This window comes from Phocoena sinus, chromosome 8 (genome assembly GCF_008692025.1).
Source record: "Phocoena sinus isolate mPhoSin1 chromosome 8, mPhoSin1.pri, whole genome shotgun sequence".
In the NCBI taxonomy this organism is placed as follows: domain Eukaryota; kingdom Metazoa; phylum Chordata; class Mammalia; order Artiodactyla; family Phocoenidae; genus Phocoena; species Phocoena sinus.
In genome coordinates this window covers 56,303,377-56,326,780 of record NC_045770.1, presented here as the reverse complement: position 1 = coordinate 56,326,780, position 23,404 = coordinate 56,303,377, and the positions used below count along the sequence as shown (strand labels likewise).

General features: G+C 57.5%; 1 protein-coding gene across 3 annotated transcripts; it reads right to left on the bottom strand.

Annotated features, from left to right (window-relative positions):
• Nucleotides 1-675: 675 nt before the first annotated feature.
• On the bottom strand, nt 676-22,310 carry WNT11 (Wnt family member 11). 3 transcript variants are annotated; one of them, XM_032641896.1, is made up of 6 exons: nt 21,946-22,310; nt 17,981-18,163; nt 10,488-10,723; nt 8,481-8,758; nt 5,448-5,740; nt 676-1,513 (listed from the first exon to the last, which is right to left on the bottom strand). In XM_032641896.1, exons 2-6 carry the CDS (start codon nt 18,061-18,063, stop codon nt 1,339-1,341), a joined length of 1,065 nt encoding a protein of 354 aa, XP_032497787.1. In that variant the 5' UTR covers nt 18,064-18,163; nt 21,946-22,310; the 3' UTR covers nt 676-1,338. The 3 variants fall into 3 exon arrangements, with proteins under 3 accessions (XP_032497787.1, XP_032497786.1, XP_032497789.1); XM_032641895.1 differs by having other exon boundaries at nt 22,054-22,310; XM_032641898.1 differs by lacking the exons at nt 676-1,513; nt 5,448-5,740 and adding an exon at nt 6,886-8,332 and having other exon boundaries at nt 22,054-22,310.
• Nucleotides 22,311-23,404: the final 1,094 nt, after the last annotated feature.

The window sequence follows — 23,404 nt, the reverse complement described above, 5'->3', positions numbered from 1 at the left end:
TCCACCAAGTCTGAACCCTATAGTTCTCTCTCCACCCCCGTCCCAGCATGCGTGCGTCCAAGCACACGGCCAAAACCTTTGTAGTCCTTCTTGGTCCTCCTCGCCTTCAAGTCCCACAGCCATGAAAAGAACAAATCTAATGGCTCCACCTTCAAAACAGAACAGGAATCCAACCACGCCCACTGCAGCCAGCCTGGTCCAGACACGAAGCTGGGGGCCTTTTCCAACCACCCCTCAATTTCCACCACCAGCTTTACAAACGGAGAAACTGAGGCTAGGGAGGGAAAAGCCTTCCCTACAGGTTTCACACAGAAACCCTGCTAGGGCTAGCTGGGGCGCGGTTCTGCCACCACCTCCCCGAGGTCTGCATTCCCAGCTCCCGGGTAGGTTTTCTCTTGAAGCCACTTAGCAGGTCTGATGACACAGCCAAGCTATGTGCGCCTGCATGTGTGTCCCTGGGGAACAAAGAGTCTGCCAGCTGGGTTTGGGTTTCAAGACGTCTGTCCTCACCCTTGACCGGGAGATCTTACAAGGAGGCTGGGGCCTGAGCTGGGTGGTGGAGTGTGTGGGGAACATCAATCGGACGCCGCCTTGCCTGGGAACCGGAGACTTCACCCAACCAGCCCCAGGATCCTCTGAGCTCACTTGAGGAGGCCAGAAACTGCAGGGGCGGCCTGGGGTTCTCAGCATTTATTTCATACAGCTGTTTAAAGAGCTTGTTTAAAATACAGATCGTCATATATATATATATATATATATTTATATATATAAAATATATAAAGAGGAATTGAGGCCAGCCACCCCAAAGAAAAAGCTATGTTTTATAAATATTTCTGTAGCTCCCACATCCCAGAGGAAGAAAAACAAAACAAAACAAAGAAACATTTACAACCCAAGCTAGTGGTTCCATGTGGTGGGCCCAGTAGGCTCAGACCCTGGGGTGGGCCGGGGGTCTCGAGGGCTAGGCCTGCAGAACATTCTGGTGAGGAGAGGCTGACCTCCCACTTCCCAGGAGGCTGGAGTCTCTGGCTAGGAAAGGTCGAGTCTGTACCAGTCTTGCCAAACCCATGCCCCTGGCTTCTTAGACCCGCCTGGAAGGCAGCAGGTGGGCACTCCAGGGCCTCGGGCTGCCAGGTTATTTTTAATCTTGTCGGTTTCCTTTGATGTCCTGGCCCTCTTTCCCGAGTGGCCCGGCCTTCTGTTCCTGGTGGTTTCCAAGTGGAGGCAAAGGACAAGCCTCCTTCCACGTCTAGCATCTGGAATTCACAAGCCAAAATCCATGGGGCATCTCCAGGCCCCCTGGCCAGCCTCTGAGGGTCCCCGAGGAGCGGAGCAGCCTCACTTGCAGACGTAGCGCTCCACCGTGCGCTCACACCTGCGGCAGGTGACATAGCAGCACCAGTGGTACTTGCAGTGGCACCGCTCGACCACACGGTCTGTGTAGGGGTTGTAGCCGCGTCCACAGCACATGAGGTCACAGCTGTCACTGCCATGCGACGTCTTGTTGCACTGCCTGGAGGGGGAGGAGAGGTCAGTGAGCATCCTGTCACCCACCAGTCCCTCCACTCCCAGTCAGGCAGCCCCAGCCTCCTCTGACCACGGCTGCAGCCTCAGTCCCCCTTGGACGGTGTTTTGGTCTTTGGGGAATTTAAAGTAACCCTCTTTCCCAGGGGTACTTCTCACTTTTCCCTATATTTCCAATAGGCATTCGTCAAAATGAGGGGGTGTTTTGTTCCCTTTGTCTCTTTTCCTATATCTTCTACTTCTAAATACTTGAAAGTGTCTCAAACCACTGTCTAATAATCCTGTCTTCGTACTTAATCCTTAATTATATTGTAACAAGCGTAAAGATCGTTTTTACTTTTAGAATCCCAGGATAAATTCTGAAACAAACAAATGGCATCGGCTGTGAGGCAAACTGAGCGTTTGGCACTGTCTTGGTGGAGACAGAGGGTCCGTCAATAATTTGCCCCTTTGAACCAGGCGCTTCCCTCCAGTATTTTATCTTATCCGAGGCAAGCAGCGTCTTTGGGTCAGTGGAATTACTATGCCCATTTTACAGATGGAAACAGGCTCAGCAAAGGGCAGAGGCCTGCTCAAGGTCTCATAGGAGTTTGTGGATAAGCAGGGCTCAAGCTCAGGGGTCCTGAAACCAAATCCAGTGTATATTCTCCCCACCCTAAAGGGCAGAGAACCCATGGGCTGCCAGGGGCTGCATTTCTTCCTGAATCAGTCCTGTGGGCAAAGAAGACACTGAAGGTCGCTATAAGACCCAAATATCCTTGCCATCAGTTCTTCTGTCTAGCGAAGAAACATCTGTGCAGGTTGGCATTTCATCTAGCTGGGCTTAGGCTCGACAGGGATGCTGTCATGGGATGCAGCTGGATCCCCACAGCCATGTGGACCAAGGAATCCCAGAATGTCTGAGGTGGGCAAGCCCTAGACATGATCAAATCCAACCCTCATATTTCCTGATGGGGAAACTGAGGCACAGAATGGGGAAGGGACTTGCCCAGCATCACACAGGGTGAGCACGGGGTCTGTGAGAGCTCAGGAAGGCTTCCTGGAGGGGGAGGGATCATCCAGGCCATTGCATGAAAGATGAACAGGAATCTAAGACGGAGGGGAGAAGAAAGGGTGTTGGGGCCAAGGAGGACAAACACCCTGACCTGACCTAATCTAAGGGGACTGAGAGATGGATGGAGGAGCAGGGCTGGAGGCAGGGAGGCCAGGGAGGCTGCTGCCAGCAGCAGCTGAGTAAGAGAAGCTGAAGCCTGAGCTGGGAAGGAGCCATGGGGAAGGAAGCAGGGGAGCACTTTGGAGGGGGAGTCAGGAGGAGACGGCAACCTGCGTGTGGGGACTGTAAGCAGTTCCGGGCAGGAGGGAAGAGCAGAAAGAACACAGGCCCCAGAGCCAGACAGACCTGGGTTCAAATCCCAGCTCTGCTGCTTACTGGCTGTGTGACTTAAGGCAAGTCACTTAACATTTCTGGTCTTTGTTTAGTCACTCGACACCATTAGTCTCCCTCAGCCTGAACCTGAAGGTCTCTGGATGACTCCTCTAGGAAAGGGCAGTGGAAGGGGGGCAGAGTTTCATTTTTATTTCTGGGTCCCTGACATGCAGTGTTTGAAACCAGGCCTCCAACCTCAGAGCCAGACGGGACCCGCGATGGTGCCCGTGAGGGGGAGCTGGGGAGGCTGGGGCCTGGAGAAAGGGCAGGTTTCAGAGTTTGGAATAGGAACGGCTGAGGAGGCTTCAGTTCACCAGGCTGGATTTGAGGAGGGCATCTTGCCCAGCTAGGGGCCCAGCCACGTGTACCACCTGTGTACCTGCCTTTTACAGTTAACAAAGCTCATTTGCATCCAACCCCCTGTACCCCCCAAATCCCTAATCTAGTAAAGCTCACGTTTCCCCTCCTCCAGGCAGCCTTCCTTGATGTCTAGGCTGAGTCAGGGCCCCTCTGGGCTCCCCGTTTTCCCTGTCACAGTCTGAGCACCTGATGTCCCTCCCCATACCTGGTGCCTGCAAGAGCCTCATGTAATGCTGTAAGAAGTGTCTGTGGTTGTGAACCACTGAGATGTAGGGGCTGTTTATTACTGCAGGAGGAGCTGACCCATACAGCTGTCTGCAGAGGCCCAGGGCTGAGCATGGCAGGAAGCCTGGGGGCGGTGGGGGATAGCATTCTGAGAAACCAAGGGTGGTAGCTGGTGCTGTGGAATGGGGCCTCCTCGTCAATAGTTTGGGGGCAAGTCCTAGGTGCAGAGTCGGGACAGCTGGGAAGGAAGAGGCCTGGCAGCCTCGGGGAGGGGAGACTGTCATTCACAAACCCTTCCTACGGCACTGACACCACCCGGCAAGGAGGGGCTGCTCCGTAAATGTGATTAGAATCACTTGCCAACCTTCCCAGGTGACTGGTATCATCCTCTTGGCACAGAAGATGAGACTTGAGCCTCAGGTAGGTGAAGGGATTTGCTCAAGGTCCCACAGCTAGGAAACTGCAGCGTCAGGGTGGGAGCTGTCCTTCCCTGATGCACGCACACACACACACACACACACACACAGCGCCCCGTGGATCCAGGGAGACCCTCTCTTTGCTCTGGGGTCCTCAATGTGCTTCCCCCAGGTCCTCTGGGTTCTAGAATCTTCCCCCCAACCCCATCCTCATCACACCCACCCTGCCTGCCTCAGCCCAGACTCTCGCTCCTTCCTGTCTCCCTGGCCTGACCTGGTTCCATCTTCATTCTGCCTGAGTCTCTCAATCTGGCCTCCAGATGGGAGCCTGGGCCTCCTTGCAGAGCCTGCTGCCCTGGCCTGTGAGGATGGAGCCCCCCAAAGCAGTCCCCCTCTCCTGGAGACAGGAACGTGGGCTGAGGAGGAAGCAAAAGCTGGCCAGGAACCAACTATGTGCCAGACACGTTCTCAGACACCCTCACTCTGGTTCAATATTCTTTTAACCTGGAAGAACACTAGTTTTGTGGAATGCTATTAGGGGCTCCTTAATAAAAGAGTTCCACAGCCAAACACCTCTGGGAAACACTGGCTTAGACAGATCCTTTACTGCGGGATTCCTCAGAGCCTTTAATATGTTCTCGTGCCTTGCAAATTGCCAAAGAGAACTTCCAAACGTATTTGACTGCAGAACTATTTCTTTATAGCATTTCAGGACTGGATTCCTCCTGAACCATCTCTGGGAAGAGCTGCTCCCCTGAATCCTCACCAGCCCTTCCTGGCACATAGTAGGTCTGTAGTCACCACTGGCTCCCTCCTTCTCTCCTGTCCTGAATCGGCTTCAGCAGCTGTGATGGGACCTGCTGTAGGGACGCCAGCTCTGGCTCCGAAATGGGGGACCGGGGGGAGAAAGCTGGGATCTGGGAGGTGGGTGAACGCAGGCGGGGGCATGGGAGCGCCGTCTCTCCACAGAATGCAGGCCGACCTCACTCTCCTGCTGCCCCTCTGAAAAGCGCTTGTCCTGGTTCCAGCACCACACTGTGCAGACTTCCTGTGCGGCCACGGGCTGGCCACTGCTCCCACCTCCCCTTGTGCCTCAGTTCATTGGTCCAGCTCACAGGTTGTATGACATTTATCCTTCGCTTATTCATTTGATGGACATTTACTGAGGATCTATTTTATGTCAGGCAGCCTCTTTCCCAGCCCCTGTCCCCCAATACAGTCACTGTCTCTTCCCCTCTGTCTCCCACACTAGGGGGCAGATGGGATGGGGGCCTCCCACGAGCCTCCATTCCCCAGGAGCCCCTGCCTGGGCAAGGTACATAACAGCCACGCCCAGGAGCTCTGCCAGGGGCCCCTGGGACCCCACACCTCCACCTGGCGTTCAACTGGGCGGGGACTCCGTTCCCCAAATGCTGACTGTGTGCCTGGCCCCGAGCTGGGATGGGGCATGTGCCACATGGCTGACCCTTCCTGCCAAGCTGGCGGCGGGCCCTTACCTGTCCTGCGTCCCATGGGAGCCCACCTTCTCGTTCTTCATGCAGAAGTCAGGGGAGCTCTGCAGATAGACGAGCTCCGAGTCCTTCACAGGCCGGATGTCCAGGTCCTTGGGCACAAGGTGCTTGCGGGTGCCCATGGGTCGGTGCACCACCTTGGTGGCCGACAGGTAGCGGGTCTTGAGGTCGGCGGCCACATCCCGAAGCTCCTGCAGCCCCTTCCAGCAGGTGCGGATGGAGCAGGAGCCAGACACCCCGTGGCACTTACACTTCATTTCCAGAGAGGCACGCAGAGCCTGCGGACAGCGGAGGGCGTCGGGCTGGGCAGCCAGAGCCCCCTCCCTGCCCTGCCCCGGGGCCCTGCCCCACCCTTCTGCCTGCCAGTGCTCTCAGGGAGTCACCATCTGCTCTGGGCCTCAAGTGACAGGGCTTTTTGTTCTAAAGCTGGGGGGTGTTGTGGATCCTTAGCTCCTCCTCCAACCTGGGGGGCAGCTGGGAGGGGCAGGAAGAGAGTGGCTTTTGCAGGGCTAACGGACGCCATTTATACACCTAGTGTACCAAGTGCTCTCACACTTAAAATGGCTTCATCATCACAGAAGCCCTTCATGGGGGATATCATTCATTTCTCCATTTAAAAAACAGGAAATGAAGGCTCAGCGAGGCTGAGTCTCTTGCCCAAGGCTACACAGCTAGAAGATCTTGGGCTGGGATTTGAACCCAGGTCTGAGGGCAATTCCAAAAGCCATGGCTTTTCATTATTCTATGCTTTTTCTCTCTCACAAAATGCTTGCTGAAAAGAAGGTGGTGGGGAGAAGAAAAGGAAGGGAAGGAGGGAAGAAGAGGCAAGAGGTGGGTGCTTGCGGGGGGTGGCCCTGACCTGGCTGGCCGTCCCCTCTGCTGCCCGGTGCCGCGTCACCACTCAGCACCTGTCTTCATGTGTGCTGAGCGGGTGTGTAACTGCTACCTTGCAGAGACATTGAAAGGATTCAACGAGATGACATATGAAAGAGTTTTGTGAACTACAGAAGTTAAATCAATATTTGGTTTCGAAAAATCAGTCTAAGAATTATGGTGGAGAGGGGAGGCCTGGGCTTGGGGCCTGGGGAGACACTAGCCCTGGCTTTGGAAGTGACTCTGTGCCACCATCTTCCACGGGCCTCAGTTTATCCCTGCGTACCTGAGGGGCATGAGTTGGGACGCCTTCTGCAGGCCTTTCAGTTCTGCAGTCTAAGCGCCAACTCCTTGCACACAGGACTCAGATCCCTCTGCCCACCCCACCCCCCGCCTGCCCTGTGTACTGCACTGCAAGGGTTATGGGTCCCCTGGGCCTACCCCTGCATCAAAAAGATGGGGAAACTGAGGCACACAGAGGGCAAGGACTTGCCCAAAATCACACAGGGAGTTAGTGAGGAAGCTGGTCAAGGTCCCAGGGCTCCCTACCCCTCACAGTGCCAGGAAGTGGGGAATGAGGGAGTCCACTTGGGTCTAGAGTCTGGAACTGTCTCAGCAAAGCCTGTGGAGAGCACATAATGAAGTGAACCCGACTGCAGGGCACATTCAGCCTCCCAAGGGCACAAGGTACTTCTGAGTCATCCAGGAGAGGTAAACCACATTCAGCTCCTCAGCTCAGACGGCGGGAAGGGGCCCAGGCTTCCTGAGGCCACGGTGCCGGTGCTGAACGCGCTGTCATCTACCATCCCGGGTCCTTGCAGACGGCCCCAGGGAGGCCAGCTCCTTGGCATCAGGGCCCCTGGGAAAGGGCTGATGTGCCTCTGAGGCTGAGGACCCTGTTTGGACTGCACTGTGGGATGGGACGGCTGTACCCCTGGCAGCACGAGGCTCAGGCCTGGCCACGGGCAGGAGTGGGGCTGGGTTCTCGGGCAGGAGGCTGGGTGAAGGGCTCCCAATGGGTTTCCAAGGGTGTTGCGGGCGTGGGCCAGCAGGGTTGGGAGGCAGGAGTTCTGGGTCCCTAGCCAGGTTCTGCTACAGATCCACAGGGTGACTTGGCCTCAGTTTCCCCAACTGCCCAAAAATGGCCTGGACGTCCTAGAATCCTTACAAGAGGGAGACCAGAGAGAGAGGAAGTTGAGGACAAGGAAACCTCTAGACCTGGAGTCCCATAGACCTGGGCTCCATTGCACTGTGTGTCCTTGGCCAAGCCACCTAAGCTCCTTCTGCCCCACGTGGAGCTTCTGTGTAATTGGGCCTAACGGGGCTGCAGGGAAGAGGTCATGAGATGCCATCCACACCGGACACTCTGCCCCTCCAGGACCAGTTCCCCATCTGTAAGGAGGGGTAACAGTACCCCTTCACAGTGTGGTTTTGTGGACTACGGGAGAGAAAACTAGTCAAGGACCCACCACAGTGTCTGGCACACCGATTGGTACAAAGTTGTTTCTTTTTTTTAATTTTCAAAAATTAAAAAGGTCCATTCATTCATTTATGCATTCACCCCAACCTCCTGTGGAATGAGGTGAGGAATTAATGCAACACTGATAATAACCGACATGGAGGGGAAACCGTCTTTAGGAGGTTGGGGTGGGTTTTGGAGCTGGGAGAGAGTCCCCATTAGATCCAAGGAGACGACCCTTTAGCAAGGGTCTGCTGCTCTGCAGCCCTCTCCATGCTTCCTTCCACACCGGCCTTAGCCCAGAGCCCCAGAGGAAGAGCCTGAGGAACGTGACCAGTGGGGACCAGAGAGCACCAACCCACCCCATTTTATAGATGGGAACAACTGAGGCCAGGGAGGAAGTGACTCGCCCAATGTCACACAGTGAGTTTAGAGCTCCTGACTCCCAGCTCAGTGCTCCTTCTGCTCCACCGACGTTCTCCAGCCCAAATCCTGGTGGACCCCCTGGAGGAGGAGGAGCCAGGCAAGCCCCAAGCAGCTGGAGAGGGAAGAGCCAGGGGAGGCCAGGAGCACATCAGTGTGGGTGGATCAGGGCCCGTCCCCCCGCCACCCCTCCACTGGGGCACACTGGGCGGCCCTTTTCCAGCCAATTGGCACAAGCACAACCATCTGGGGGGGGTGGTTACCTGTCTCCCCACTTCACTGTTGTGTAGACGCGTCAGTTTATTGGCTTGGGATCCTGTTTTTTTCACCTTCATAGGAGCATCGGAAAACTTGGCCCCCATGAGGAGCCCGTAGCTGAGGTTGTCCGCACATCCTCCCCAGCGGTTCCCGGGCCCGGGTGGCTCACCTGGGACGGGGCCGCAGGAGCAGCCGGGCAGGTCGCCGGAGGTGCAGGCCCGGGCGATGGCGTGGCTGATGGCGGCCGCCGACAGCGCATACACGAAGGCTGACTCCCGGGTCCCTGTGGGGAGGTGTGGGGTCAGCCGGGGCGGGCGACCCGGGGATAGGACCCTGCCCAGACCTGAGGCCAAGGGGCCAATCTTCAGGCCCAAGTGCTAGGTGCCCCACTTGCTGGAACCACAGCAGACCTCACCCAGCGTCAGGACCGAGACCTGGTGAGGCCCAGCTCCTCGAGGCCCTGGCCTGAGATCCCAAGAGAGGCAGCCTGGTGCCCGCCTGCCTCTGCGGGGTCGGGTGGGGACAGGGGCAGCAAGCAGGTGGAGGATGGCACGACGACCATTCATCTGTCACGCCCCCATCCTCCCCCAAACGCACTAGCTGACCTGCACACTCTCTCACAAAGCATGCAAAGCCAGCCCCCCAGGGCACACCCTCACTCACACACTCACCATGCTGCACTTTCCTCCCTGCTTGCCCTGCACCCAGTGTTAGGGGCTGCTTTCGGGAACAGAAGGCCCAGTGCCTGAGCTCCTCAAAGACCAGTGAGCAAAGAGCCTGCTGTGGGGTGAAATGTGTCCCCTGAAAAGATATGGTCAAGTCCTGACCCCTGGTCCCTGTGAATGTGACCTTATTTAGGAATAGGCTCTCTGCAGGTGTAACTGACCTCAGATGAGGTCATTAGATGGAGCAGAGTGCGCCCTAATGCAATGACTGGTGTCCTTATAGGAAGACGGAATTTGGGATACAGAGACAAAGAGGGCGGAGGCCATGCGACAGAGGCAGAGACCGAAGTGATGCAGCTACAAGCCAAGGAGCACCGGAGCACCGAAGACTGCGGCAGTCCCCAGAAGCTAAGAAGAGGCAGGGATGAATCCTCCCCCAGTGTCTTCAGAGGGACCCCTGCTGACACCTTGACTCTGACCTCAGACTTCCAGCCTCCAGCACCGTGAGTCAGTTCTTCTGTTGTCAGAAGCCCCCCAGTGCGTGGGGCTTTGTTACAGCCGCCCTAGCAAACTAAGATGGAGCCCAACGTGCCTTGGCAGTGGGGTGTCCTGGCCTTGCGTCCAAGCAAGTTACCCCCCTTCTCAAGCCTCAGTATCCTTAACTGTAGAGTGGGAATGATAATACCTACCTCACAGGCGTGCTCTGGAGCTCAGATAATTCAGGAAGGAAGGAGGCTTTGTAAAGAGCTGCACAAACGTTAGCTGTCACCGTGTGGGGGAAAGATGAGATGCACTGGGGCACTCCTACCCTTCAAAAGCCTCTCTATGATACATAGGACCCCCAAATCCACCCCCAGAAGTCACCTCCTCCGGGAAGTCTTCTCCACAGATGTTCTTTAGTCCCTACATCACTTTGTGCCTTTCCCAGCACCTTCAGTCGGGATGGTCTAGAATTAACTGCTCCACACCTGTCTGCCCCGAGGGCAGGCTCAGTCGCATTCTCATTACAGACCCCCCACCCCCAAGGCCTTCCTGCATCATTCATTCCTTTGTTCGGGCGTGAGGGGTACACGTGCATTTGTACTGTCATTCAGGCTCCCCGCACTGGTACATTCACTCACTGTATGTTCATTCATTCAACAATTCACGCCCCAGTACCCATGTCCACCACCCGTCCGTGTATCCATCCGTCATCCAGCTATTCACTCATCCCCCATCACACTTCCAGCCATCCATCCATGAATTCACCCACCTATCCAAACACACATAGATTTATGCCTGAATTCATCCACCCCACCCCACCCGCATGCGTTCCGCAGGCCCTAGCAGCCTCCGCGGGCCCCCTACCTCTCTCCAGGTCAAGCAGGTAGTTGGGGGCGAGCTCGATGGAGGAGCAGTTCCAGCGCATGTCCGCGAAGGCCCGGCGGCAGGCCTTCATGACCTCGCGGGCGGCGTGCACGATGGTGTGCATGAGCTCCAGGTTGCTGCGGCACAGCTGCACCTGCGCGGACACCAGGCCCTCCAGCTGCTTGCAGTGCTGCGTCTGGTTCAGTGCCAGGGCCGCCGGGGTCTTGGAGAGCGCCCTGCACACAGGCCAAAAGGCAGCAACCAATGGAAGGGAAGTCAGGGCTGTGAGGGGCCGTGCTGCTTCCACCCGCTGTACCGGCCCCAGCCTCTCCTCCACAGTCTTGGAGCCTTTGCTGGAAGGAGCTGGGAAACCAGGAGGCCAAGCACTGTCCCCAGCAGAGTAACGGCTCCCCCCTCCCGTCCCCGTGTGACCTTGGGCACATCACTGTCCTTTTTTGGGCCTTATGCCCTCATGCATAACATAGGATCATGGCCCCCATCCTACCTAAGCTTTATTATAATTATACTAACAATAAACAGCTTCATAGCTCACAAAGCACTCATATCCACTGCCTTATTTAGTGCCACACAGCTGTGAACGATTACTCTTTATTCAACATTCATTCAGTCCTGAACATGCTAGACGCTCTGCTAAGCGCTGGATTATTATAATCATCATCACCTTAGTAATACATACTATTAATTGACCATTTACTAGATGCACAGTGTGAGTTAGGAGCTTCCTACTATGGCTTCGTTTAATTATCAAATCCATTTATTAGGCTGTAAAATCCCACATACGTGCAAGAGATTCATTTCAAGATTAAAGAGCCACTCAATTTGCTGATAAATTAGACTTAGCCATTAACTTGCTATATGACTTTAGATAAATCACTGTCCCTCTCTGGGTCTCAGTGTCTATACCTCTAAACTGTATTTCCCAGAATGGGTTCCAGGGAGACACTCTGAAAAAAGGGATCCATGGTCAATCAAGCACAGCTGGGGAATGTGATATACTACATCCCCCCTTGAAGAGTTAGTAATGCACATTTACATTTTAAAGGCCCTGAGAAGTCCTGCAGCAAAGCAACAGGCTTGGTTTTGTTTAACTTCCAAGTCTGCTGAGCACAAAACCCTATATTTGAGGAGTGCTGACCTCCTCCATGCTTTGGGAAATGCTGGCCTAGGGGGTCCCTGTGACTTCTAGTGATGTTATAGGACCTAAGAGCTTCCAGATCCTGGTTCTGGGCACTGGGATTCCAAGACTCTAGGACCAGGGGTCGATCCTGCATTCAGCTTCCTCCCAGGCCTTCTCTGAGGAGCAGACTGCATCAGGTAGCCCCTCCTCTTAAGTGGAGGCTAGAGGGACCCCACAGCCTTCCACATCGACCCACCCCCTACCCTAGGGCCAGCTGGTCCTCGGAAACCCAGCAGAGACCCTGGAGGGACAGGCGGCAAGAAGGGGCCAATCTTCAGGCCCAAGTGCTAGGTGCCCCACTTGCTGGGACCACAGCAGACCTCACCCAGCGTCAGGACCGAGACCTGGTGAGGCCCAGCTCCTCGAGGCCCTGGCCTGAGATCCCAAGAGAGGCAGCCCAGTGCCAAAGAACAGCACGGGCCTGGGCAGACTCCTGGCTCTGTCACCCGCACTCCCCTTGTGACCTTGAGCAATTCAAGTAGCCTCTCCTCCCCCATCAATCTCCCAGCATTGTCTGAGGGATTAACTCAGTGTGAGTCACATGCTCTGCCCAGGGCTGACACATCATGGTCAGGGCTCTGTGATAGAAGCTACTAGATTACTGCGTCGGTGGCCTTTTCCTACCTTAGCTTCCTGCACCCACTCAGTCAAGGCCAAGGGCTGCCATCTGACCTCAAGGCCCCTCAAAACCTGGCCCTAAGGCCCTCTCTGGCCCCCCGTCCTTGTCCCCCATGTGTCTTAATACCTGTCACACCAGACTCCTGGCTTCTCTGACAGGGACGGCCCTACTACCACGCGTATGCCCAGGCTTTTCCTGGTGCCAGGAATGCCTTTCCCCTTCCTCCTGTACCTAAATGAATAAATGAACTTGATCTACTTGTGGAAGAAATATTTACTAAGCACCAACTCTTCCCAGACATAGATCCTTTCCTCAAGGAGCCCCTCGTCTAATGGCTGCACAGACCTATCCCCAGATATAAGGCAATGACCCAGATGTTCCAGTTCGTGGGCTGGCCCAGGGAAGAGCTCAGGCTTTGGGCACCAGCTGTGTGAGCTGGGTAAGTTACCCAACCTCTCTGGGCCTCATCTGCTGTAAGAAAATGATAAATTCTACTTCAAAAGGTGATGGCAAGACTTCAATATGATAATGGATGTAAAGCACTCGGGGCATTCATAAATGGGATCCCTTGCTTGTTGCCGCGTGAATCTTGGACCAGAGGGAGTCAGAAGACCTGGGTTGTGGCTCAAGCTCTGGCCTCTATGTGCTGGGCAATCCTGGGTAAACTGCTGTCCCTCTCTGAGCATCAACTAAAAACTGGGGACTCCTGGAGGTCTTGTAGGGGCTGAATGAGTTCGTATGTGCTACACCGAGTACTAATAGGTGAGTCTGCTTCCTGCTGCCTCTCTCTGCCATGCCCCACTCATCCTACACCTCCAAAATACAGAAATCATCCCCGAGGCCCGGGAAGCTGACCCAGGGCAAGTGGGCACGGCCTGGTGTCTGTGGTTGGAGTGGCACAACCCAGCCTGTCTGAGATTGACTGTGGGTATCTTGGGCCATCTTCCCTCACTGCGACCCCTGGCCCATCCCTACCCCACCAAGGCACGAGGCAAGAAACCTTTGGTGTATCTGGATGCGGACCTCAGGCATGGTTGCCTGACTCTGCCTATGACTGGGGAACCTGCTGCCTGAATTCCGGCAACACATACTGGATGAGGGGTGAGCACACAGGGACAGATACCATCCCCTCAGCCTGTTTCTTGGTTGTTACAGCCCCTCTGACACTACCTAGCAAACACTGTCCACGCGCATGGACCCGCTGTCCCAGGTGGGCACAGCACTCCCCAGTTTACAGAGCCTCTCATTTCATCCCATTCTTACAATGCCCGAGGGGCCTGGGAGATGATCACCCCCTTTGTACAGAGGAGGACGCTGAGGCGCTCCAGTGCCCAGGTGCTTGGCCTCCTCTGGACACCATCCTCCCTCAAACCTGGCCTCACCTTCCCAGGTCCCCTCTCTACTGGGCTTGGGGCCGTCCACGCTCAGCCTGTCCTGAGCCTGCTCTGCCCATCACCCTTGCCCAGCTTCCATCCTTCCCCTCTGAGCCACTTTTGTGTTTCACAACAGGAAGGATTACAGGAGATACACGAGAAAACACCCAGCACGGTACCCGGCACACAGCAGGCACTCATGCAGGGCGGCTGCCTCCCAGGTCCTTCCCCTGGGCTCCTGCTCAGAAAGTGGATAACGTAAGCTGAGACTTTCCCTGGGGAGCTCAGGTTGCGGCTCCCAAGCAGGGGTCCTCTGGGATCCTGGGGTCTGGGGACCCTGGGCCACTCTGGGTCAGTCTGTCCATCTCTTAAGTCATCAGGCATCCACCTCCCCAGCTGGTGGTGAGAAAGGTTCGATGAGGGAAACCCGGTGAGGATGTTCCCAGATGAGGCACAGACTGCCCAGGTGGGCAGAGGACAAACGGGAAGCATTCTGGAGGTCCTGGGTGGGCGCGGGGCTGCGGAGAGAGCGGCTGGGACAGAGCGGCCAGCTGCGGCGTGCTGGGGGAGGCCTGCTCGCGGGAGCGTGCGGACTGGGAAATCAGGAGGCGGGAGGCAGCGGATTCCACTCCCGAGGAGGGCGATGCGGTCATCTGGTAATTAGTGGTAATGACCGTTTCTAACTAAGGCCCCCTTGGGGAGGTAATCAAGGATAGGTTGGGAGGTGGGGGAGTTACCCGTCTGGACATCTCCTCCGGTTTGCCTCACTGCAGCACGCCCCTAATTGAAAACATTTTGGTTTATCTGGGGGTGGGTGCATGGGGGAGAGGGTGGAAGAGAGGACAGGAGGAAACAGAGAGTTCACAGGCGAGGCCTATGCCCAGGGTGCCGCTGGGGTGGCCGAGGTCTCTCTCATTCAGGAGTTGGGGTTCTCCTGGGAATGGCGGGGGCGGGGGAGGTGCAAAGACCTGGGTTTCAGCTCCAGCTCAGCACATGTAACGTTCCACCTTGGGCAAGTCACTGCCCCTCGCTGGGCCTCAGCGTCCCCACCCCATTGTGGAAGTGGGGACACTGAGGCCCAGAGAAGGGCAGGGCTTGCCCTGACCTGTACACAGCCAGCCAATCAGAGGCAGAGCCAAGCTAGAACCCAGGACTCCTTATCACAGGCTAGGGCTCTTTCGCTCCCATTGTAGAGATGAGGAAACTGAGGCTAACATGATTGATTTGCCTGAAGCCTGGCTCATGGCTAGTGAACTGGCAGAGCTCAGGCTGGGACCCAGGCCTCCCAACTCAGGTCTGGTGCTCCTCCTGGCCTCTCTGCGGCAGCTGTGTCCCTTCTGAGTCTCTTAGGACTCTTCCACAAGAGGCCCAGCCCCGGAGTAAGCAGCAGGCTTGGGGCTGACCGGGGTGGGTGGAGTGGCCTTTATGGGTCCTCCCACCCACCCTAGGCCTTCCCCTCACTGGGCAACCCCAGTGGTTCACAGAAGGCTGGAACCATCCTCCCTGCCCACACTTCTGGTCTGAGTCTCCCAGCACCTGGCTTGGGTGGGAGGTGAGGTAGGGAGGGGTCCCCCAGGTTATTTCTGATCAGGTGCTTCCACCCCTTCTCCCTTACCCCCTATCCCACAGACAGCCCAAGCTGAGTCCCAGGTCCCCAGTGAGTGGGCAATCTGGGTCACTCAGCCACGTTTACTTTCATTTCCCATGTCAAATGTCCCTTTCCTCTTCAGCTCACTTTCCAAAGCCCAGGGCAGCAGGGTCCTCTGGGACATCCCCAGGACAGCTGAGTCTCCCGGATGAGTCCCCAGCTTCCCATCCCCACCGTACCCTTCCCTGTGCCCAACTGTCCTGTGGCTCCCTGTGACCAAGAGGCCCCAGAGCCACCAACTTAACTCTAAGTCCTGCCTCTGCTGCCTATTAGCTGTGACACCCAGTTCGTTAAAGACCCACTGAGCCTCCACTTCCTCTTCTGATTAATGAGGGTGATGGCAGAACCCACCTCACATGGTGGTTGGGAGACTTAAATGAAACAACATACATCAAGCGCTTAGAACAGTGCCTGACATGTACCAAGGCCACATATATATACAGACACACAGAGTTGTTATTCTAAAACTCCACTCCTTCTCCTGCTTCCCCCTCTATCTTCAGCTCCAGCAAGAGTTTAACCACTATCAAAGAGGTTTGGCTTCATGGAGCCTGTCTCCCTGGCTTCTCATCCCACATCCACCATTAATTAACTAGCTGTGTGACCCTGGGCCAGTTACTTAACCTCTCTGTACCTTAGTTTCCTCATTGGTAAAATGGTAGCGATAAGAATGTCACCTACTTCATAGGAGTGTTATCAAAGTTAAATGTCTAAAGCTCTGGGGATTTACTAGTAAGCTCCTGTAATTCCTGGCTTCTCTGTTTGCCCACACGCATCGACCTACCCCTGCTGTTCCTTCTGCCTAGGATGCCTGCTTTGCATTCCACCCATGGCCATCGAAATCCTATCTATCCTTTGAAGCCAGACTCAGAGTCACCTCCCTTATGTGGGGCTAACCACACCTCCTCTGGGCTCCCATGCTCCCTCTCCTAGGACACAGACCAAAGTCCACTTGGTACGTTTTATATGTCTGTCTCCCCCAACAGGCTGGGAGCTCTTTTAAGGCAGACACTGAGTTGTACTCATTTTTTGTGGCAGCCTGGGCTATGCAGTGGGGACAGCACGGGTGTTGGGCTGAACTAGCCATCTATTTTAGACCCTACCCAGCCACGTGCCAGCTTGGGGGCCTGTAAATTTCTCAGAGCCTCTGCGTTCCCACCGTGGTGTGGGAATTATTATAGCAGTGTCCCCCAGAACGCTCTAGGGGTGAGCCCAGTTCTTGGCCTCTGATCCTCCTTGGGCCAGCCCTTTAACAAAGCCCTTCCCTCTCTGGACCTCAGTTTCCTTATCTGTAAAAGGTTGGTGGTGAGTGAGGAGGGCTTGGGCTCCCTGATCAGAGGTTCTCACCAGCCGCGACAGTGCCAGGTACCAGCAGTAGAAGGAGAGCGGCTGATTTCTCATAAAATTAGTCAAGATTGACTGAGAAGAGCTGGTGCCCCCAGGCTGGGAAGCTGCTGAGCTCAGGCCTCTCCTTACAAACAAGAAATGCAAGAAGATGGGGCTCCCCTCTCAAGAGAATTAATGGATAACTAAGCCCCAGAAGGGGTAGGGCTGGTGACCTCGAGACTGTTTGTCGGTGGCCCAGCCACTATTGCCCCGTCTTCCAGCTAATCCATGAACCGTCCTCGAAGCCCTTCCCCAGCCCATAGTCTGTCCCACTCCTGTCTTATCTGCATGGCTCCCTGCCCCCGACCTGGAACTCTAGGCTGTGTCTTGTCCTGGACTTTTCCACAGCTCAGGGAGTTCCTCCACCCAAAGTGCCCTTCTCTCACTGCCCCCACTCACCAAACTCCCAGAGACTCCTCAGGCCCATCCTAGGAGCACCACCCACGAAAAATCTACCTAGGGTCCCAAGGATGTGCCCCCCACCAGGTGATCTCCTCTCCTCTGGGCTCCCACAACACCGCCCTGGGCTCTCCTGGGGCACTTGGAGTTATTTACAGCCTGGGCTTATCTCTTCCAGACCAGAGGGCAGCTCCTCCAGGAAGGGGCTGGCTTTTACTCCTTTCTCCCTGCCCTCCCTGCCCACAGCCCAGCACAGAGCAGGCACTCCCTTCTGCTGGATGGAAAGGAGTCTCTCTCCCACTTACCCCTCCATTAATAATTTCTATCTAAAGGACTACCCTTCAGCACCCGACAGTTTATGGGGTTCTTTCATGAGCCGCTTCTCATCTTACCCTCCTTTGACAGAGGAGGACGCTGAGGCTCCCAAGAGGCTTGAGTGACACTTCCCCAAGGTCACCCAGGTGGAGGGGTCTGGACTGTTTGAGAACCTCCAGCTAGGGTCAGGAGACTGTCAAGGAACATAATATTGAGCAGGCCTTGTGTGTAGGGCGCAGACCCTCTAGATTGGGCCCCTTGATCATGTTCTTTTTCCATCTGTCCCTGTGGAGGTCTTGTGCAACCCCCGGCCGCACGGAACAGGGCAATTCCGTAGTCCTCCACGCCCAGTCTTGCTCCTCCCGCAGGTAAGGACAATATTTAACAGAGGAGGAAAAGGAGGCTTAAAAAGGGTGACTTGCCCACGACCGCCAGGCAACTTCTGCTCCCGGGTCTTGGGCACGCTGGCCCGATCCAGGGGGCCCCTTAAGGCTCTCCGCCTCCCCCAGCCACGGGTCCCGGGGCCCATGTGCGTGGACGCGGGTCCCTACTTACAGCCACTTGATGCCATAGCACACATTGGTCTGGAGCGCCAGGGCGAAGAGCAGCGCCTGGCAGACCTGCGGCCGCGCCCTCATCCTCGCGCGGCTGGCGCGCCGGGAGGTCGCACCCTGGGGAAGCCGCGCCGAAGTCCCGCCGCGCGCCCGGCCGCCGTCGCTCCTCCTGCGCGCACGCCGCCTGCAGTCGGGGAGAGCGGAGACAGCGGGTTAAGGCTGCGCGCGGGGCGGGGGCCACGCCGTGGGGGGGGGGGGGGCGTTTTATTCAAATTACAAAGGAGGGGTCGGGGCCCGGGGAGGCCGGGCGCGCGGCCGGCGTAGCCTCCCGCCCCGCACAGCCCGGGACGCGGCCGGCGTCTGGCTCGAATTAAATGCCTCCGGAGCGCGGCCGAGGGATTGTCCACCTAGTGCGGCCCCGGCGGGAAGCGAAGAGGGCGACAGGACCAGAAACTCCGGAGAAACCAGGCAGAGACACAGCGAGAGGGAGAGAGACCCTCAGAGAGCGAGGCTGAAAGACATTTGGCAGAGGGAGAAGCCCGGATAGGCACACAGTTCTCGAGAGGGACGGAAAGAAGACGAAGGGGGTCGAGGGCGGAGACCGCGGGCGGGCAAGGGGAGGAGCAGATTCGGGGCCCAGGATCTGGGTACTCATCTCCGCAATATTAATTGTTAGTTATTATGGGCCTGGCCATTCTCCTTCCCTGCTGGGCCTCGGTTTACCCCCTCTGTAAACTGGGGACACAATTGTGATTCAAATTGTGATTAGGACATAATTCACCTTTTAAAAAGAACATTCACCTGACGCGATCGCATTTTTTCCTCCCAGCAACCCTGGGAGATAGATACTATCACTGCCCCCATCTCACAGATGAGAAAACGGAGGCGCGGAGATGTGAAATAGGGTTGTTCAGCCAGCGAGCGGCAGGTCCATGCCCCGTGTTTTACTCGCATGTCTACCCGGTGTCCGGTGAGATCATGGACCGTGAGAAGACAGGGAAATGGGGGCTGGCTCTGGGCATCAGTTTCTCAGCCTGTGAAGGGGAGGATGAGAAATGGGATGGCAAAGGTCTTTGTACAGTGAAGGCTGTTCAGGGTCCTGAGCCTCTGAGTCCCTCTAGCGGTGCCCTTCTGGAGGGTCGGATGGTGCCCAGGCCGGAGCCAAGGCTGGGCAGCCTGGCCTTAGCTAAGCTGGGAAGCTCAAGGGGCCGGCGCGATGCCGCCTCCGGCCGCCAGGCGGCGTCCTGGGGCCGCGGAGTAGCCCTTACCCCGCCCGCAGGCCGCAGAGTCGCTTTCTCCGGCTTTTTTCTTTTTCTCCTTTTTTTCCCTCTCTTCATTTCACATCCTTAACTCCCTTCCCAGCTTCTTCCAAATTTACCAACAACTGGCGTTCTCCCGGAGGCAAACACAGCCTCAGCCCCTCTACCCTGGGGAGGAGCAGACAAAGGGATTCCTTTCTAAAGGGTTTGTGGAGTTGGAAAAAGGAGGCGCCTTAGTGGGGGCGCTTGAGCGAGAAGCGGGGGGGGGGGTTTCCCATCTGACTGTGTGACCTTGGGCAAGCCTTCCAGCACCCTAGCCTCAGTTTTCCCTTTTATGAAAACAAGGGACTGGACTTCACGCATTTCCTGAGGTCTTTCCAGCCTCCAGTAGCCTGCGGTTCTTCTGAGCTACCCTCTGCCTAAGTTTCCACTATTACGTCTACCTGCGTAGTGTGTGCATGTACGAGTGCGCCTTAAGCAAGCGCGCGGGCGCACACACACACACACACACACACATTTTAAATCCCAGTTTCCTGGAGCCTTCGGCATGACCCAGAGCAAGGCAGGGAGAAAACTCTGAATTACATTTTCTTTCTCCTCCGCAGAGTCCCCCAGCTGGGCGCCTAACACCGTGGCGCTCGCTACAAACTTTGCTGAATTATGGCACGGGGGCGGGGAGGCGGGGGTTTGTGTTTCAGCTGGGGTCGCAGTCTAACTGTGCCCCCTCTTCCCACCCAGCCTGTATCCAAACCTTTTGTCTTACTGGCCCTGAAAGTTTACCATACTCCTGAGAACGAGAAAAATATCGGCTGGATATGGCGGGGGGTGGGGAGGAGGGGAGAGGATCAAAAACTCCAGCCACTGTCTCTCCTCGCCCCCACCCCCTCCCAAAGTGTGGGCTCCCCCCTAAGGCGCCCAGCATTCCAGGGTAGGGAGGAGAAAAGGCTGCACTCGGAGAGACGAGAGCCCGGACTCACAGCAGGGGATCCGTGTCCAGCCCAACTCGCCCAGAGAGAGGAGGGGCCGCCCGGGTCACGGCGCACGGGGACCCAGGCGTCCAAGCTACTCCCGGCTCTTTCGGAGCGGCCCCGGTAGTCCCGGGCTTCTCCCTTCGCTGTCCCAGCACGTCGCTGGGGGGGGGGGGAGGGGCGGCTCCTGGCCTGGGCCTCTGGGTTCTGACAGGTTATTCTTGTCCGGTGTCAGAGTGTCTAGGACAGCCGCGCGGGCCGCTGGGTCACCCTCAGCCTGCGCCTCGCGGGTCAGGGAGCCCTCGCCTCCCTGAGCCCCCGGCCCGCCAGGGGGCGCTAAACCGGGGTTCCAGGTGGGATACGCAGCAGCCTCCCGCGCCCTGGGACCTTGGGCAAGTCCTCTCCTCTTCCTGGACCCCCGTGTCCCCCCTCTGGGGATGGTATGAGGTGTAAAGTAAGTGTCCTCTCAATTCTGGTCTCTCTATAAGACATCAACTTGCCGTGGTCAGCCCCGAACTGCCCGACCCCTTGCTTCGGGCCCGGCTCGGAACCTCCCTTGGGGTCAGGCGCGTAGTGGGCCCGCGTCAAAGCACAGTGTCTTTGGAGAGATAAAGGGTCCCTTCCTCCTCCCGCTGGGGATAAAGTTCAAGCTACCTCTCTTGCAGCGGGCGAGAGAGGAAACCTCTGGTGCACACTCTGGGCACCGCAAGCGCAGTAGCCACGGCCCGGCTCTAACAGGTGGTTGTAAACCTTGGGCTCTGGAAGGCCCTGGAAACCCCGCTGCCAGGGCGGCTGCCCCTCTGAGGCAAAGCCGGCGTAGACACGCCGAGCTTCCCCTTCCCGGATGAGCCTGCGCTGGGCCGGGAGCCGGCACCGCGCGACGGCGCTGAGTGTCCCCGCCGCGCGCCGGCGCTGAAGCCTCCGGGTGCGCAGCTCGCAGAGCCGACCCGGAGAACCGGTGACGCCGATTCTGCTTCAAGATTACCTGCGACGCCAAGCGAGGCGGGGCCGCAACCCGGTTTTGACCCTGGCCGCGAGTCTTTTGAGATATGTCTGTTGGGCTGCGGACGATGCGCCGGTGGCCCGCGAGACGGGTTATTTTGGAAGTGGGAAGGGTGGGGTGGGGTAACTCGGGGCACCTCCCGCTACCCCCTCTGGGCCCGACCCCGAGCCCCTATGGACCGTGAGGGTCATGGAGGCACCTCAGCTCCGAGAGTTGGGAGGTGTGGGGCTCGTGCGCGAGCTCAGCCAGATGTTCGGGGCTGCTCCAGATTTGCCTCGGGGCCGGACAGGACTTTCCTCCTCCCCACCCCCTAGCCTGGAGCTCAGGTCTGTAAACAAACTCTCGGTTCTCCCCCTTATCCCGCCGCTTCTGGGAGCAGGTCTCAAAGCGAGGCCTCCGCCCCGGTCCCCCAATTTAGTAGGAGCTGCCGTAGTTCTCTGCCTTTTGCCTCCCTCTCCTGCCCCGCCACACACACCCTCTGCCACAGGATCCAAGTCCCCCACCCCCGGGATGGCTCGGGCATGACCTCATCCGCGGGCTGACTGGGAGGGAGAGGGTCGAATCGGGGGGAACAGGGCCGGGAAGGCTCGAGGCGGGCCGCGGGAACTTCACAGCCCACCTCCACCGCTCATCCGCTTAACGCCCGCGCCCCCAGCCCCCGGCGGCTGCGCTCGGTGAGGGGAATGCCTGGGAGAGCCGCGGAAGAGAGGTATGGAGAAGGTCTTGCTTTGCTTACCGGGAGCGGTTGCTCAACGGGGTCACGCCTTCCCCCTCGGACTCCCGAGCCCCGCGCCCTGGCAGGTCCCCGCTGAGAGCCCGCCCGCTGCCCGCGGCCACTGCTCACCTCCTGGGGCGCTCGCCTGGCCAGGAGGGCTGGGGAGCGGCGAGCGCAGACCCCAGCGGACCCGGGAGCTCTCCGGGCTGGGCAGGCGGCGAGGGCGTCCTCTTCGCGAGCTGCCAGAGAAGCACGCCCGGGATCCCGGCGGGCAGAGGCCTGCTGGGGTCCCGCGGGGACTGGGGCGCACACTCAGGCTGCTCTGGAGGGCGCTCGGCTCCCGGGGCCTGCGCTCGCCCGCTCGCCGGAGCTCTCCGCCTCACCCGGCACGGTCTCTGGTGCTGGCCGCCCGAACTGCTTTATAAGGCACGGGCAGCTGCTTTGATCCGCCCACGTCAGCGCGCCGAAACCCCACCGGGTGGCTCCGGCCTCGCGCGGGGGCCGGGGGCGGGGTCCCCGCGGATGCTACGCACCCGCGGCGCCAGCGGCACGAGAGGACGTCGCACCCTGTTGAGTTACAAAGAGGAGACTTACTAACTATAACTATAGCTGGTGTGTACAGAGCGTGCGGGCTGTGAGCCTACTGCGCGCCTGGGGCGCTCGGGGGCCCAGGTGGGGAAGGTTTCTAAACCTCGCAGCAAGCCCCGCGAGGATCCTCAACCCCGTCTGGTTTGACAGAGGAGGAAGCCACAGCTCAGAGGGAAGTCGGCCTTAGGTCTCATTCTGGAGCCCGGGCATCACTGGGTGTTGGTCTTGCCGCTCGGTTACTATAAGCGTTGTGCGTCCGGAGGGCTGCCTTGGCGTCCCAGTCCGACCTTCGCCGGGTCACCTCTCCAGACCTCTGGTTCCAATTCTGGGAACTCTCAGCAAAGAAAGGAGGTGCGAGGGCTCTGCGCTGTGAGGCGGCTATAAACTTTAGGCACCAAGGAGGCAGGTGTCCCATCTATGGGATGACCGTTGGGGAGTCTTCTGGGCACCTTGTCCGGGTCCCTAGGGGACCACCAGCTGAGGACCGGGTTTCAGAAGCTAAAGCACACTAAGGCGCTTCTTGTGCGGTGTAGACCTAGCCTGGGGCTGGGGCTGGGGCTGTGTTTCTGGGGCAACTTCTCTGGGACCAGTTGAGTGCCCACACCTCCCACGCCCACCTTGGCCCTTCCTGGCTGACAATACTCCCCTCCCGTTTCTAACTGTTGGGTCAGGTGCTGTGGTTTCCTTGACTTCTGTCTTCCCCACACCCCAACCCAGGGGCCTCAATCCCAAGAATGATCTAGTTCATTAGCAGAAGGGAAAACGGATTTAATGAAAAGAGGCTTCTTTCAGGTCCCCCCAAGACACCCTAACTCTATTCCCTGTTCTTTGTAGCTGCCTGTGAAGTGGCACCCACAGGCTGTCCTAACCTGGCTACAGATGCCTTCACGTA

Bases quoted from the DNA above. Each gene is read 5' to 3' on its own strand.
- WNT11 (XM_032641896.1), bottom strand. From the start codon at position 18,063: ATGAGGGCGCGGCCGCAGGTCTGCCAGGCGCTGCTCTTCGCCCTGGCG. The intron at 10,724-17,980 runs GTAAGTAGGGAC...GCCTGTGTGCAG, and splicing joins TGCTATGGCATCAAGTGGCT to GGCGCTCTCCAAGACCCCGG. The intron at 1,514-5,447 runs GTAAGGGCCCGC...CTCCCCCTCCAG, and splicing joins TCCCATGGGACGCAGGACAG to GCAGTGCAACAAGACGTCGC.